Source organism: Balaenoptera physalus (assembly GCF_965194825.1).
Source record: "Balaenoptera physalus genome assembly, chromosome: 4".
In the NCBI taxonomy this organism is placed as follows: domain Eukaryota; kingdom Metazoa; phylum Chordata; class Mammalia; order Artiodactyla; family Balaenopteridae; genus Balaenoptera; species Balaenoptera physalus.
In genome coordinates, this window is record NC_138891.1 from 27,802,790 (window position 1) to 27,817,454 (window position 14,665).

At 33.9% G+C, this 14,665-nt stretch overlaps 1 protein-coding gene across 3 annotated transcripts in view; it reads left to right on the forward strand.

Annotated features, from left to right (window-relative positions):
* Positions 1–14,665, forward strand: part of LOC309660534 (uncharacterized protein) — a 248,223-nt gene that overhangs the window by 86,591 nt on the left and 146,967 nt on the right. For all 3 annotated transcript variants that reach the window (XM_082461345.1, XM_082461346.1, XM_082461347.1), the window contains exon 3: positions 9,946–10,026. In XM_082461345.1, the coding sequence (XP_082317471.1) occupies positions 9,946–10,026 (81 nt within the window). The remainder of the gene's footprint in view (positions 1–9,945; positions 10,027–14,665) is intronic.

Here is a 14,665-nt window from a genome sequence, read left to right on the forward strand (position 1 = left end):
ATGCACATGTAAGTGACCTTCAATTTAAAATGTAAAATTCTCCTGAAGGTTCAACAATAAGTAAAAGAGATATAAAATGTAATAGAAAAGTTTAGAGATATAGAGCACAAAGCCATATGTTCAAGCATCCCTATAAAAAGAGAATCAACAAGAGAAAACAGAATTTAGGGCTATAACTAATAGTTGAAAATATACCTGACTTATCTTTACATTTAGACAGTCTACTAATGTCTGGCAGAATATTATTTTAAATATACATATATGTAGATATATACTCATAATGTTTCACAAAAAATAATTTGAAATGCTGAAATTTTTAATAATTATAATAATAACTTTACCTCCACAGTAGCAAGAACAAGACTGGCACAAGATATATCATGAATAATAGTTGATGCAAAGTGACTGACAAGCAGCAAGTCCTTTGTCTCTTCAAAGTTTTGATTATCATTGATCCTAGAATTATACATGACAAAAACAGTAAAATGTGAGGGCAAAATGAAAATATTTTCACATATGTAACAACCCAAAAACCTTATTTTCCTGATAGTCTTTCTAAAAAACAGCAATTTTCTCATCAATGAAATGAGTTTTTAAGATCTTCATTTTCCTAATCAATAAATTCTGGATGGTTTCCAATGGGCCATTTCTGCTTGACATTTGCTAACAAAACTAACAACAATATCAGTTACGAAAACAAAAATGACTTGATGAAGTGCACTAGAAAATGTAAAGGAGGAAGATATGCTCTACATCTAACCCGGGAGTGCGATGGATAAATGTGCCATTAGGCAGGAGCAGCAAGCCCAACAGTCTATGGGCCCAAATTCTGTTAGGAGAGCATATGAGAACTACTAGTGAAGTGATGAGAAGTCACTCATGACCCTGTACAATTTTACTGCATAACTGATGAGATCTATTCCTAAAATCATATATCAATCATTTATCTTCCAGGGCAGATATACGAAGGAAGCAAACCTAGGTGTATGCATACAGCATATATATGTGATATGCTACCACCCATCCACAATGGTTGACAAAAGCATTATCATTATCTCACATGGTAAATGTCCATCAAGGGTCAACTGGGGCTCTACTTTGCTTTGTCTTCACCCGAGAGCCCAGACTATACACGTTCCATTTTTGGGTTTCCACATTTGTTGAGGTGGGAAGGAGTGCACGTGGTAAACTGTTTTCAAGCTCCAGATTTTCAGCTGGAAGAATGGAAATTGCATGTTTTCACGGACCTTTATTTTTTTCATCAAAGCACAGCTAGCTTTAAGAGCAGTGAATTGCAATTCTCTGTCTAGAGGAGAAATGACCACAAATTTTTGCTGAATAGCATTTATGACTAACGTATTGTAAAGAATTAATACCTTTTGTTTAATTTTATCATAATATCATCTTTGACACAAAAGGATTGAACTTATTTCTGTAAAAGAGGGGTATTAATACTTTTAGCACATGCAGGTTTAGGTCTGGGTTCTTATCCTATGGCGAAATACCCATTATGTAATTAGGAGAAAATCATCCTGTCTCTAAGATCTTCCATTTTCCCAGGCATAAAGTCAATCTCAGAGATCTTCAACTTTCTTATCAATAAAATTCTAGAAGGTTTTAAAGGGGCCTTCTCTTCTTGCTTGACATTTGCTTCTACTTTACAGACAAGACATAAGAAATTTAGTACACAGAAAGGTTAGGTGACAAAGAATTTCACAGTATATTTCATGATCAATTTGAAATCTATTACATCATTTATATACCTCAGATTACATATATTTTATTTCAAATACACACAGCAAATCCCCCAAAATAAAAGCAAAGGAGTAGTAATAATAATCGCAACTACCAAAACAGAATTTGTCTTAAAAAGGCCAAGTGATCTATTTTCTTCTTCAAATCTCCATTTGCCTATCACATACTGGGCTCTTAGAGGCAAGTGATGGTTATAGAATGAAAAAATTAGATAAATTTAGAAGTGCCCTGAAAAATATGTCATGTCATAGTCAAGACAGTATCTAAGATGTATTGTGTGAAATAGTTATCAGGAAAATGCTCTTCAATCTCTGCAGGATTCTCTACACTTGAAAGAACAGATGCTCGTTGTATTTGATGAGCTGCAGAACCACTGCCTGCATTGAAAACGAAACAATCAGGAGTGAAGTGACATTGAGGTGCAGCAAAAGCAACCACTTTGCAACAAGTTTATATTCAGCCACTTTTACCTTCCTTGAGTAGTTTGTGAGATTCTGGTAACAAAATATCAAGAAAATATTTATTCCTCTTGCTTGATTTTAAATTATGGATTTGCTTAATTCATTTTTCCTCTCAATATGGGAAACAGCATATTAAATGCATGCAACCAAGATTTTTATTTTCAATGATACAAGTAATACAAAAATTACTGCACTCTCCTTATAAAAATGCAAGACTTGTAATGATAAAGAAGTTAAAAATAAAATTATCTTTCATATTCATATTAAAATTGTCTTTCAACATTCATTTCATGTTTCTCTCCCAGAATCAGTTACTCATTTTAGTTTTGTGTAAATGTTTACAAGTAATGTTATATGTTTATATGCCTCTCCATGTATAAAGTTTATGTAGATATATATTGTGTTTAAGTGTAAATATGTTTGTATTTGTGTGTGTTTGTGTATGTATGTTGTATTCAAGATATTAATTATTGAGTTGTAATGTGTTTATTTCTGTGTGCATCGTGTTATTTCTCAAATATAAAGATCTCCTTCAATCTTTTTAAAGTTCAGTAGTAAGCTGATATTAAGCTAGTATGTTAAGATATGATCAGACTGGTTCCTAAAATGTGGAAATAATTCTATACTTATATAGTAACTAGCATTTACCCCAAGACTTCCTAGTTCCCCCAGCCACCTTGCCTCTCCCAAGGAGCCCCATGCCCCAGCGATCAGCTTGACACTTGGCTAGCAGAAGTCCTTCAAACCTTGCTCCAGTGCCCAGGGCAGCCAGCAATTATTCTGAATGGCCAAAGCAGTTAATTATTACCAATATCGCCCCGGGATATATCAAAATATAATTTGTCATTTTGCCATTGGCAATTCTTTCTCCTACCTTCTTATATTACTTGTCTTCATAACATTTTTCATCTTCTAATAAATGATAAAAAATAATCATAATTACATTAACTTGATAAGGGTGGGGGGTTTTCCTGTGTTTTTTACTGTTGCATCCTAATTGCCAGGCATATGGCAGGCTCAAGGAATGTTTATTGAATTAATATCCTCACACTCCTACCCACACTGAAAATCTCTATAATTTTTGCTAATAAAATAAACTAAAAATATCACATTGTTTTGTCAATTAGCATTTCCTGGTTATAACTGAGATTGGACATAATATTTTCAAAAGATTACTGCTTACATAAATATATATATTCTATAAATTGCCAGATTACATACCAGTTTATTGTTCACTGATTTGTTTTCTCTTATATTGGTCTCTATTAAATTTGTTGAAGTCCTTGTACTTCTTCTGAAGGCAACTTTCTATCTGACACATTCCAATATACAGTTTTCACTTATTCCTTTCCTTCATTTATGTTGTTTAATTTGCAGATTTAGCTTGATTTCCTTTATTTCTAGGGTAGAATTTTCTTTTTAATTTCTGTAACTTAAAATTTTTGCTTTTTGTTCTTGTTAGTTACCAGCTTTATTTCACTGCAGTAAGAACAAAAGACTTGCATGATTTCTTTTATTTTGAAAAATGTATTTTTTAAATTTTCAGTAAAAGTTAGTCACAATAGACAGGCCAAGTGGGTTTGTACTCGCACCCAGCGCCTCAGTGACTTGGCATGTAAACATTTCTTCTTACCCTTTTTGGGTAGCTGTGGAGGCTCAGTTCTACACACTCATTCAGGGCAAATGGGATCTTGAACTTCTGTCCTCCAGGGCTATGACATAATAAATTTCTATTGTTTAAGCCACCCAGTCTGATATTTTGTTAATGTCAGTGAGTTGACTAAGACAGGGCATTTCATTTGCCCTCATCCTTGGTGGCTATTGAAGAATATGCCCAGCTTTCACAGTTCTCTTCATACTCACAGCAGATTGGGGTCCCAAGGGCTGTTTACTTTCAAAGAGTCACGGGAATTTTCAAGTCTAGACTCATGGTTTGTTTAGCGGCACTTCAATCTCTATTCACATCCACTTGAATCTAATCAATTCCATGTGCCAGCTATTTTTGGAAAATAGTTTTCAGATCTGCTGTCTTTCTTTACTTTTTGCCAAATGTCTCTCTCTCAAATTAAGCTTTCAGACTCCTCTGGCAAAAGCTATACCCCTACTCTGATTCGTGTCCTGAATCATTTTATGCACTGACAGATATTACTAGTTTTCATACCATTATACTGCTATATTTTCCTGAATTACCTTAATCAGGTGAGAAATTTTAATAATAAGAAAGCAAGCTACACTCTTAGTCTGACTTTTGCTTCCAGGCTGAATTTCAGAGGTCTTTGTTGCTACCATATTTTCTTGATTTTATCTCCTGCTGTAAAGATTAAAAAGCATTTTACTGCTTCATTATTTGTATACCCTGAATTTTTCAGATTTCTTCATTACTTTTTATTTTGGCTTGAAAACACTCTATTTTCTGAGTTCATCATTTTCATGTAATACCTGGTCATATCCAGTCAATAGTGATCAATACACAGTATTATAATTCAATTCTAGAATATCTTCCCCAAGATCTAAAAAAGTTCAGTAAGCAAATGATCTAGCTTCTGAGTTGTATCTGATGAGTTTTACCAAACGTTTTGCCATTTCATGGCATAGAAGGCTGTACTTCTATTCTCAGGAAACAATTTCTTAATTGCCCATCACCTGGTCCTTAAAATAATGCCACCTATTTTAGGCTTCTGATAGGACAACCTCACTTCCAATAACTATACCATTATTTATATTAGGATAGGATTGGATAGCATAGGATGGATATGCTATAGTAACACCAAAATTCCAAAGGCTTAAAACAACATATCTATTTCTAATTTTTATGGCATGTATGATGTGAGCTGGCAGAGGTTTCTGCTCCCTTAGGAGGTGGGATCTTTGAATTTGGACTTGGTCTGGGAATGGTTTTACCAATGGGATGATGGGAAATGCGATGCAGGCAGAGACTTGAAACCACTAACATGAACCATGTGAAGCATGATAGCGCACTAGAAGATGAGGGGACACGTGGAAGAGAAGGGAGTGCCCCGTGTCACAGTTTACTAACTTCCAGAGATAAGAGGGAGGTCATTTCAGATCATCTCACCTACTGGCCAGCTGTCAATAGGCACATGATAGAGCCCATCAGAAATCATTTGAATTCCCTCAGACCAGGAGAACTGCCTGGACACTAAAAGAGTCATGAGCTAAATGAAATAATTAGCTTTTTAAGGCAATATGTTTATGAAACCAAATAGATTTTCAAGATTTAAGTTTCAGATTTTTTTGTTGTTGTTACATAGCAAAATCTGATACATGAAGTATTATCTAGAAATGGGGTGCTGCTGTAACAAAAACCTAAAACATGTTGTATTAATTTTGTGTCTGGAATAAGTGAAATCTGGAGAATCATCAAGGAAATTGTTTGTGGAACTTGGAAAAGTGGCAACAAAACTGCTATATCAGGCTGGAAAAATGGCAACCTGTATTATATAGTGTTGTAAAAATTGTTAAAACTGCTGCCTATGGCAACTTGGAATATAGAAATGTACCCGTGGAGCTTAAGAATCTGGCTAAAGAAATTGCTAGAATTTAATATAGAAAATTCACAAATATTTATATCTTTGAATAAACAATATTAGCAGTTTTCTCAGTGAGTCCCCCCTTGCCCCCCTTATGTATATTCTGGTATGTTTAAATAAGAAAAATAGATGGGTGTAATCATGTGCTATAGAAGAATACTGGAAACAAATAAATATTACCTTATATCAACTTTACAATGCATGCTGAACACATTGAACTGAAGTGTTAACAAAACAAATTGAATTTAACATGGGGTGAATCATTTTGAAAGGAAACTTAGGTGTGATTCCAGTGCTTAAAGTTAAAATTCTAATCACACATAAGTAATCATAATGCTCTACTGTAAAAAAAGATTAAAAACAGAAGTTTATAATTAGGATTTGAAAAGTGTGTATAATATAATAGAAAATGCCCCATATGTTATCTAGGAAAAAAAAATAGCAAATGCACCAGTCAAAATTAGCTTGAAGAAAATGCATTTATTCCATTTTCTTACTAAAGAAAATTATTTATCTTTGATTTTGTATTTTCACTTTCTTTTCAATCTAATCATAGACTTTAGACTTTTTGCAAATTAGCTTGAAGAAAATGCATTTATTCCATTTTCTTACTAAAGAAAATTATTTATCTTTGATTTTGTATTTTCACTTTCTTTTCAATCTAATCATAGACTTTAGACTTTTTGCAAATGTCATTTTATAGACTCATCTTGTTTTGAAAATCTTAGTAAAGAATACATTAGTGTCAGACAAATGTATCCAAAAAGAAGCCCAGTAAGCAGAATGGGAAATCCTGTTTTTAATTTGATTTATTTCTGCTGAAAGCCATCACTAAACTTTATCTAAACATCAAGGAAATACACGATGAAACAGTATCTATAATTCTTTAAATATATTTATTACTAAATTCTATATTCTGAGCACAGTGAAAATAAAAATAACTAGGACTTGGACAAAAAACTCAAATTCATATATTAATATGTATATATTTGTTCTCAAAGTTGATGTGCCCAAGGGCTCAGTCCCTGATCATTTTCTCTGTCTGTACTCACTCACTTAGTGATCTCATCACATTCCTGACTTTAAATATCATTATAACCTGATGACACAGAATTTGTATTTATATCAGAGAAGTTTCTCTCAAACTTTAAACCTGAGCCCAAATTTTACTTGTTATTTCCACTCAAATCCCTAACAAATATCAAAACTCAATTTGTCCAGAGATGCCCTCCTGATCTTCCCACATCCCAAACTGCTACAAGCACAGCCTTTCACATAACATTTGATGGGAAACTCATTCTTTCATTTGCTCAGACCAAAAAATCTAAGGACAGTTTGATTTTCTTTTTCTCACACCCCACATCCAGTTCATCAGGAAAACCTGTTGGCTGTACCTTCAAAAATATATCTAGAATCTGACCACCTCTCTCCATCACCATGTTCCTGATCTGATTCCCCATCAGCTCTGCCTGGACCACTGCCATATCCTCCTAACTGTTCTCTGTTTCCATCCTTCCTCAGCTATATTCTTAAAGATGTATATCAAATCATGACTCTCCTCTGTTCAAAACCCCACAGGAGTTCCTCATATTACCAAGAATAAAACCAAAACCAAAACTTTCCTTATTTCTCATTCTGCTCAATTCACAGGGGTCTCTTTGATACTTCTTGGTAGAGCCAGGTACATCCTTATCTTAGGACATTTGCACTGGCTAGAATGCTCTTCTCTCAGATGTTCACTTTGCCAATTTCCACACCTTTTCAAGTTTGCCCAAATGTCACTATCACATTGAGGCCAACCTTGTCCAAACTGCAACATGATCACTGCTTCCTTTCCACCCACTCTTGATTTTCCTTATGCTCCTGGGTATATATACACACTGTGTGTGTGTGTGTGTGTGTGTCTGTGTGTGTGTGTGTGTGTGTGTGTGCATTTTACTTGTTCAATAGCATTTATATAGTGCCTGGTACATAACATGTGCTCAAAAAATATTTGTTGAGCACATGTACAAATGAATGTTAGTGAATGAACATTTATGACTAAAGAATTCTAAAATTAACTAGGACACGAATAGAGTAAAACACAATTGGTAAACACTGCAATGTAATTTCTAATTTCAGAGGATTAAGTCATTTCAATATCATCTTCCTTAGTAGTACTTAAATTATTAGAAATACATTTAGCTTCCCTCTTTTCTCAGGCAAATCTCATTTCATTTATACTTTTTTAAAAAGATTTATTTCTGTCTGCGTCGGGTCTTCGTTGCTCGGTGCGGGGTTTCTCTAGCTGCAGTGAGCGGGGGCTACTCTTCATTGCGGTGCGGGCTTCTCATTGTGGTGGCTTCTTTTGTTGCGGAGCGCGGGCTCTAGGCGCTCAGCCTTTAGTAGTTGTGGTGCGCGGGCTCAATAGTTGTGGCTTGCGAGCTCTAGAGCACAGGCTCAGTAGTTGTGGCGCATGGGCTTAGTTGCTCCGTGGCATGTGGGATCTTCCCAGACCAGGGCTCGAACCCGTGTCCCCTGCATTGGCAGGCAGATTCTCAACCACAGCGCCACCAGGGAAGTCCCTCATTTATACTTTAAAAGTAAATTTAATTTCCCATCTCTTATGAATATATTCACAAATAAAGACAATTTAATTTAAAAATATGTGTGACCATAAAATAAACCCTGTTAATGGGATTGTTTTAGAACATTTACGTTTAATTTAAATGTAGATAAGTGTAAACTGCCATCTTGCTGTTTGGTTTATATTTATGCCATGTGTTCTTTGTTCTTCTTTTCCTCAACAGTTAGAGTTTTATATTTATACAAATATATAATTTTGAGATCTAGTACGATAGGTAAATCTATTTTATAATTGCATACAAGACTAATACAAATGGAACTGTAATGCTGAATCCTATTCAGATTAGGAAGATGTATCGACAAAATGACAACAGCAATTTCATCCAGTATTCAAACCAGTTTAGATTTTGTGTTCACAGTTAGGATTTGCTTTGCCCTGTTAAGTTCACAAAAGTTCTGTACATTTAAAAGTTGTAAAATTAAATTTTCATATCTAACTAATATGCCATTTGACAATATTGTGATTCTTCTTTTAGAAAATAAGGAAAAGACCAAATTATGATGTGTGCACAAGATATGATAACTAAAGATGTCATGTCTCCCCTGCTCACTTAGCATGAGAATTTGGGGGTGAAGAGAAAGTGTAATATTCTTTGTAGACAATGGTCATTGGAGATATATTGGGTCTAAAGTGTCACATGGCACTAGGGAGCGTGGTAGTAATAAAGACCAAATTTAAACATAGAGATGTATTCAGATTTCATCAACATGATTTTGTGTTCATTATATCTTTTCTTAGTGTATTGCTTTGAGGCAGCAATAGAAGGTGGAATTTAAAGTTTTAAAAAATATATAAAAACTTTACAAGCTTTTGAAATTAAACCTAACTCTCACAAATTTTATCTTCTCCCTTTTCCTGAATATACTGAAATATATTTTTATTTTGATTAAAAGAAGACAAAAATAAGATTATGATGGATAATAATTAAAATATCACATTTTAAGGAGATATTGCTTTCAGGTTTTGTTTTTTTTTTTTGAAATTTACTAAAATTTCATCACTTTGATAGCTACAGATATTTTTTACAGTAATTTCTATGTAGTACAGTTTAATAATAAGAGACTATCATTGAATTATTGCATTTTATTAATCAGTTGGCAGTAAGGCCCAGGCTATGATCAATATTGTTCTTGAAATAAATGTGTAGGAAAAAACATGAATAGATGGGATGATAGATAGGTCAATAAATAAATTGATAGATCCTTGCAATTTAATCATAGAGAAAATTATATGCAATATGTAGATGCATTGCTTATAAGTTAGTAGGGAAAAGCACAGTTGTACTGTCCTGGTCGGATCCTTTATGGCAGTATTTGGAGAGCGATGGAATGTCCCATTGAGTTAGCTCTTCTTCTCAAGCTTAATTAATTGATTCTAGAAGAGCTAATTTACCTGTTACAAATTAGCATAAAGCATGAAGGATATTGTTGGGGAACAGGTATGAGGAAGAGAGTGAAAACCTGACTCTCCGCACATCAAAGCAAATCCTTTGCAAAATTTTTTAGCCTATTTTCCTTTGCTAAAAGCATTTTTTTCTTTTTCCTTCACCAAGGCGAAAAATGCTTTCTGCATCCCCGTGGGAACACTGCTTTGACCACCCTACAATCAATGTAAATGACCGAACTGCTCACAGGTATTTTAGAAGCAGTACCATGTAGGTCACTGAAGTGAATAATTTCCATTGAGAACGAAAAACAACTCATGATGAAAGGAGCTGACCACCTCCAGGTGTTATTTACTAAGCTGAACTTTCAAATATCCAGAAGTATCCTTTTCCCTTTAGAGTGCTGTCCCCAATGTCCAATCACGTGACAACTTCTCATAAGGACCCCATTCACATAGTCATTATTGTTCTGATGAAGACCTTCTAAATAACAAATAAAATAAGTTTGCTTCTGGGTACACAAGGGCATGAAAATTAATGGAGAAAGAAGGTCCTTTTTCTGTGTGGATCACCTATAGTTACACCTTGCTAAACAAGGAGAGAGAGAAAACAGATGGCTTGAGAAAATTACAGAAAACTTGGAGTTCCATGTGGGTATTTATCACCAAAATTTCTATTAAGGGAAAATAATTACAGTTAATTACTCATTGCCTTGATTTTCTTTGTATGAGTTTTGTTACTGAACCCATGTTTGGCTGCTTACTGCTTATAAGCCTATAATTCAAGAGGCAAGTGTCAGTAGAAAGGAAAGGTGCTTTAATCAGAAAAGCTGGCAATCTGGGGAGATGGTAGACTCATGTCCAGAGACCAGCTCTGAAGATTCTGCTCAGTCATGAGAGTTTTTAAAGGGGGAGTGGAAGGGGAAGAATCTCAGTGAATCATAGAGGCAAGAGAGTATGAGAGCTAAGCATTTTTAACTACTTAATTCTTCATTCTTACTTCTTTTTATCTAGGAAAAGAATCAACAGGTTAGACAAGGTATTGTGTGCATTCAGGAGAGAGCATAAGTCAGGAGTTAGTTTCAATTACTTAGTGATCTTATTCCTATAATTAGATTTTTAAGGTTAGAGGGGAACAGAAATGGGTAAACAGGAAAGGGACAAAGAGCTGCTTTCAGTTTGACTCAAGTATATAATTTGCTTTATCATTTAAACCAGGCATAGCACTAGTTGATCAAGTAATGAAACCAAATCAATTACTATATATGGAAAATATCTCAATAAATGTTATCATTGGGTTTATCCTGATTCTAGCATTCTTTTACATAATTTGTCTTAATGTTTGAAAGTTGGAAATACTCATCTTCACATCATATATTATAATTAATAATACATTTATTTGGTTTAGCCTCTATACTCGATGCCAATTACTAAAACAAAACAATTAAAAGGGAAAGTCTAATGAGGAGGTTGGCTTGCCATACATTTTTTGTTTTATTTATAAAACAATAAAAATAGATAACACACTATATCTCAAGCACAGATGTTTTATCTTTAAAAATAATTCTGAGAGTACAACTTCATTATCTTCATTTTCTTCATGAGGAAGTTGAAGCTTAGTTAGAGAGGTAAAACATTTTGCTCAGGGCTAATCATTTAAAAAATTGTAGAAAAGAAATTGAACCTAAGTTTTTCTGGCAACAAATATTTTACTCTTTTTATTACACTATAAAGCTTCTAAATTTGAACTGAAATTTAGCTTTAAAAAAAGTTGAAATACTAGGATTAGAAAATAGTAAGAAAGATTTTTCTCGTGTGTCTTATGCAAGAATTTGCACTAATTTTTGAGTAATCATGCCAAAACTATATATTGTATACCTGATATATCAATTACAAAATTCTACCATGTCAAGACAATTATTGTTTTAGTTCTCATATATTTCATTTAATATGTATGCATTTTTATATTGCCATCTTTAGTGGCCTCTGGTGACAGTCCACTAAAATAACACTACTTTCTCCTTTGCTTACAGACCCTAATTTGTTCCCATCTTATGGGAAGACAACTATTTCCAGCTCAAGGAGTATATCTAAATTTGTCTGAAGTTCAGCTGTGGCAATTGCATTCTTCTTTTCAGTGATTAGTTCGTGGTCATTTGATTCAATTCTGGCCAATAAGATGTGAAAAAATGTCTTCAGGGACTTTTAGGAAAAAATCCCCATTATTTAAAATGAACCTTGAGGAAGAAATAGTCTTTCTTCTTCTATGTGACTTTGCTATGTCTGAACATGATACACAGAACTCTTGCTGCTGTGAGAAACCTGGAAGAAGAGCTTCTAACACACTGAGTTTGGCAGAGCAGAAAAAATAAAACCCAGGGGTTCTTGATTAAACAACAAAACCTGGGGACACTGTACCAATAAATTTCAGGCTACATATGATAGCAAATTTCCTATGCTTAAACCATTTGAGATGAGCTTTTCTGTTATTTGTGGCTGAAGGCATCCTACTTGTCACCCTGTGATACAGTGATGCATTTCTATTTCTAATCATTATGAAACCCAACTTCCTTATGGTTCAGTCTAAATGAAAGTTCATTCAAGTGAAATCAAAGGGTCATTCAGAGTAACTGGTACCTGCGATGCACTTCCTCTCCTTTTCTCTCTCTCTGTACCAGCATTTTTTCTTCGTTAATAATTTGAGGTGAAATTCACACATAAAGTTAAGTAACTAAAAGTGAACAATTTGATGACACTTGGTACATTCACACTGCTGTGCAACCACTTCCTCTATCTAGTTTCAAATTATTCCCATCCCTCCAAAGTACATATGGCCATACCATACCTTGAGAGCAAGGCATATTCAATACTTGTCTTTGTATATCCAAAATATAACACAACTCCTGGCACAGAGTAGATACTCAAAACAAGGTCTTTAAAAATACAAGAAGAGTTATTTCTTTATCACTAAACTTTTTCTTTAGTAAACACAAACCTAAACTTAGATCCTATAACACATTTAATGAAATTATTTATTGTTGACAACCAGATTAGTTAATATTATAAAACTTGCCATTTTTTAAGAATCTGTCCAATAAAGTAAAAGATTACAGAAAAATGCAATATTCTGAGAAAAGACTTTTACGGATAATTTTGATGCATTATAGAGGCAATCTATCACTCTATCACATTAATTTAAGTAAACATGCATTATAAGGTAAATTACTCTATAAATTAGTGTAAATATATATTATAGAGGTATATAAATTATATTTTATTTTATATTTATATTCAGTTTTATAAAATATATATAACAAAATAACATAATGCATATTATATGTATGTGTGTGTGTGTATATATATATATATATATATATATATATATATATACTCATAAATCTATATGTATAAATTTGGAAAAGTTAAAACCAAACTCAGAATTAACAATAGATTCCAAAAGATAAAAAAGTGAAATATGGTGGGAAAGACTGTTTTCCTTTTGTTCACAGACTGTCAGGTCTAAATTGTTAATGTGAGAAATACTTTATTGTGTTTCTTAAAATCATCACTAAATAACAGTTGTTATTCAGCTGCTTAGTTGATATTTATATTTACACTTATGTTTAGTTTGTGTTACTTATGGGAAATGTTTCGATTTCAAAAGAAGATTCTGAAGAAAAAAACGTAGAAATAGATAATATTATGGTGGGCAGTTGGGATACTGAGACACCATCACAAAACAGTTACAAAACACATGCTGAAGGAAGGAAGGGTTGAAAACACGTCTGCAAACTAGCATTTCATGAGAAGCAAACATAAGCCACACCACATTTTAACGGACTTTTCAGTTATTTCAATAACGTTATTTTTTTTATAAATTAGACCTTGTATTTAATCTTAGTTTAATCTAAACACTTCAAAAGCCATTACAATAAAGAGTATTTTCATGTTGCTCAAGGGGTCAAGGTCATGCATTTGACACCAATTCTGACTGGTTAGTTCAACCTAGAAAACTTTGACTCCCTGGTGAGGAGTCCACTGGCCTCACAAAAAATGGTAATGTCTCAACAGGCATCCCCCAATGTAGGGGAACAGACTGGAGTGCTGTGTTCTGACAGAGTGAAGAACATCCTTCTGTTCCAAAGCCAACAAAGCTAACATCTGCAATTTTACTTAACAGCAAGGGATCATTTGAAAAGAATAATCATAATTAATTCACACCAACAAATGAGTATTAACTATGATCATCTCCTACACACACAAATTTATGCATTTGCTACAATGACCAGGTGTAGTAGTTACTGTTTTCTCTGTGTGTACGTATTTGTGTGTGTTTAATACCTGTGCTAGCAAAATTATTTGTATTTGAAAATTCAGTCAATCTTCTGTTAAGAAGAAAAGAACTAAGAACTGCAGCATATATTCACCCAAAAGTAATACTGATTCCATTCTCTGTCAACAAAATAACTAAGAGGATAATACTGATTAGACCAGTAAGGCTTGGTATCCTTGCTGTGTGGGGAATTACCTGGATGGAATAGTAAACTCCAAGTACACCAACAAAGAAGTTTTCCAGTCAGTGGTCATGGAACAGAAAGGTTCCAGACCAAAGTAAATTGCCTGAACCACAATGTTAATGTGATTGACATTAATACCACACGTAGCATAAAGCAAGGGGAAAGAGCTGGAGTAAGTTAACACATTTAGGATAGAATGCAAGTGCTTTGGAAGGACTCTACTACCTGAATGCATAGTACACAATCCCTAGTACACAACTGTCCTGTCTCTCTGCCTATCCTGTGATGATATGGTTACCAGAATGAGCATCGAGGTTCAAGCAAGGGAGCCCACCTGGGGAAGATGCCCAGGGCAAATGACACACTCTTGCT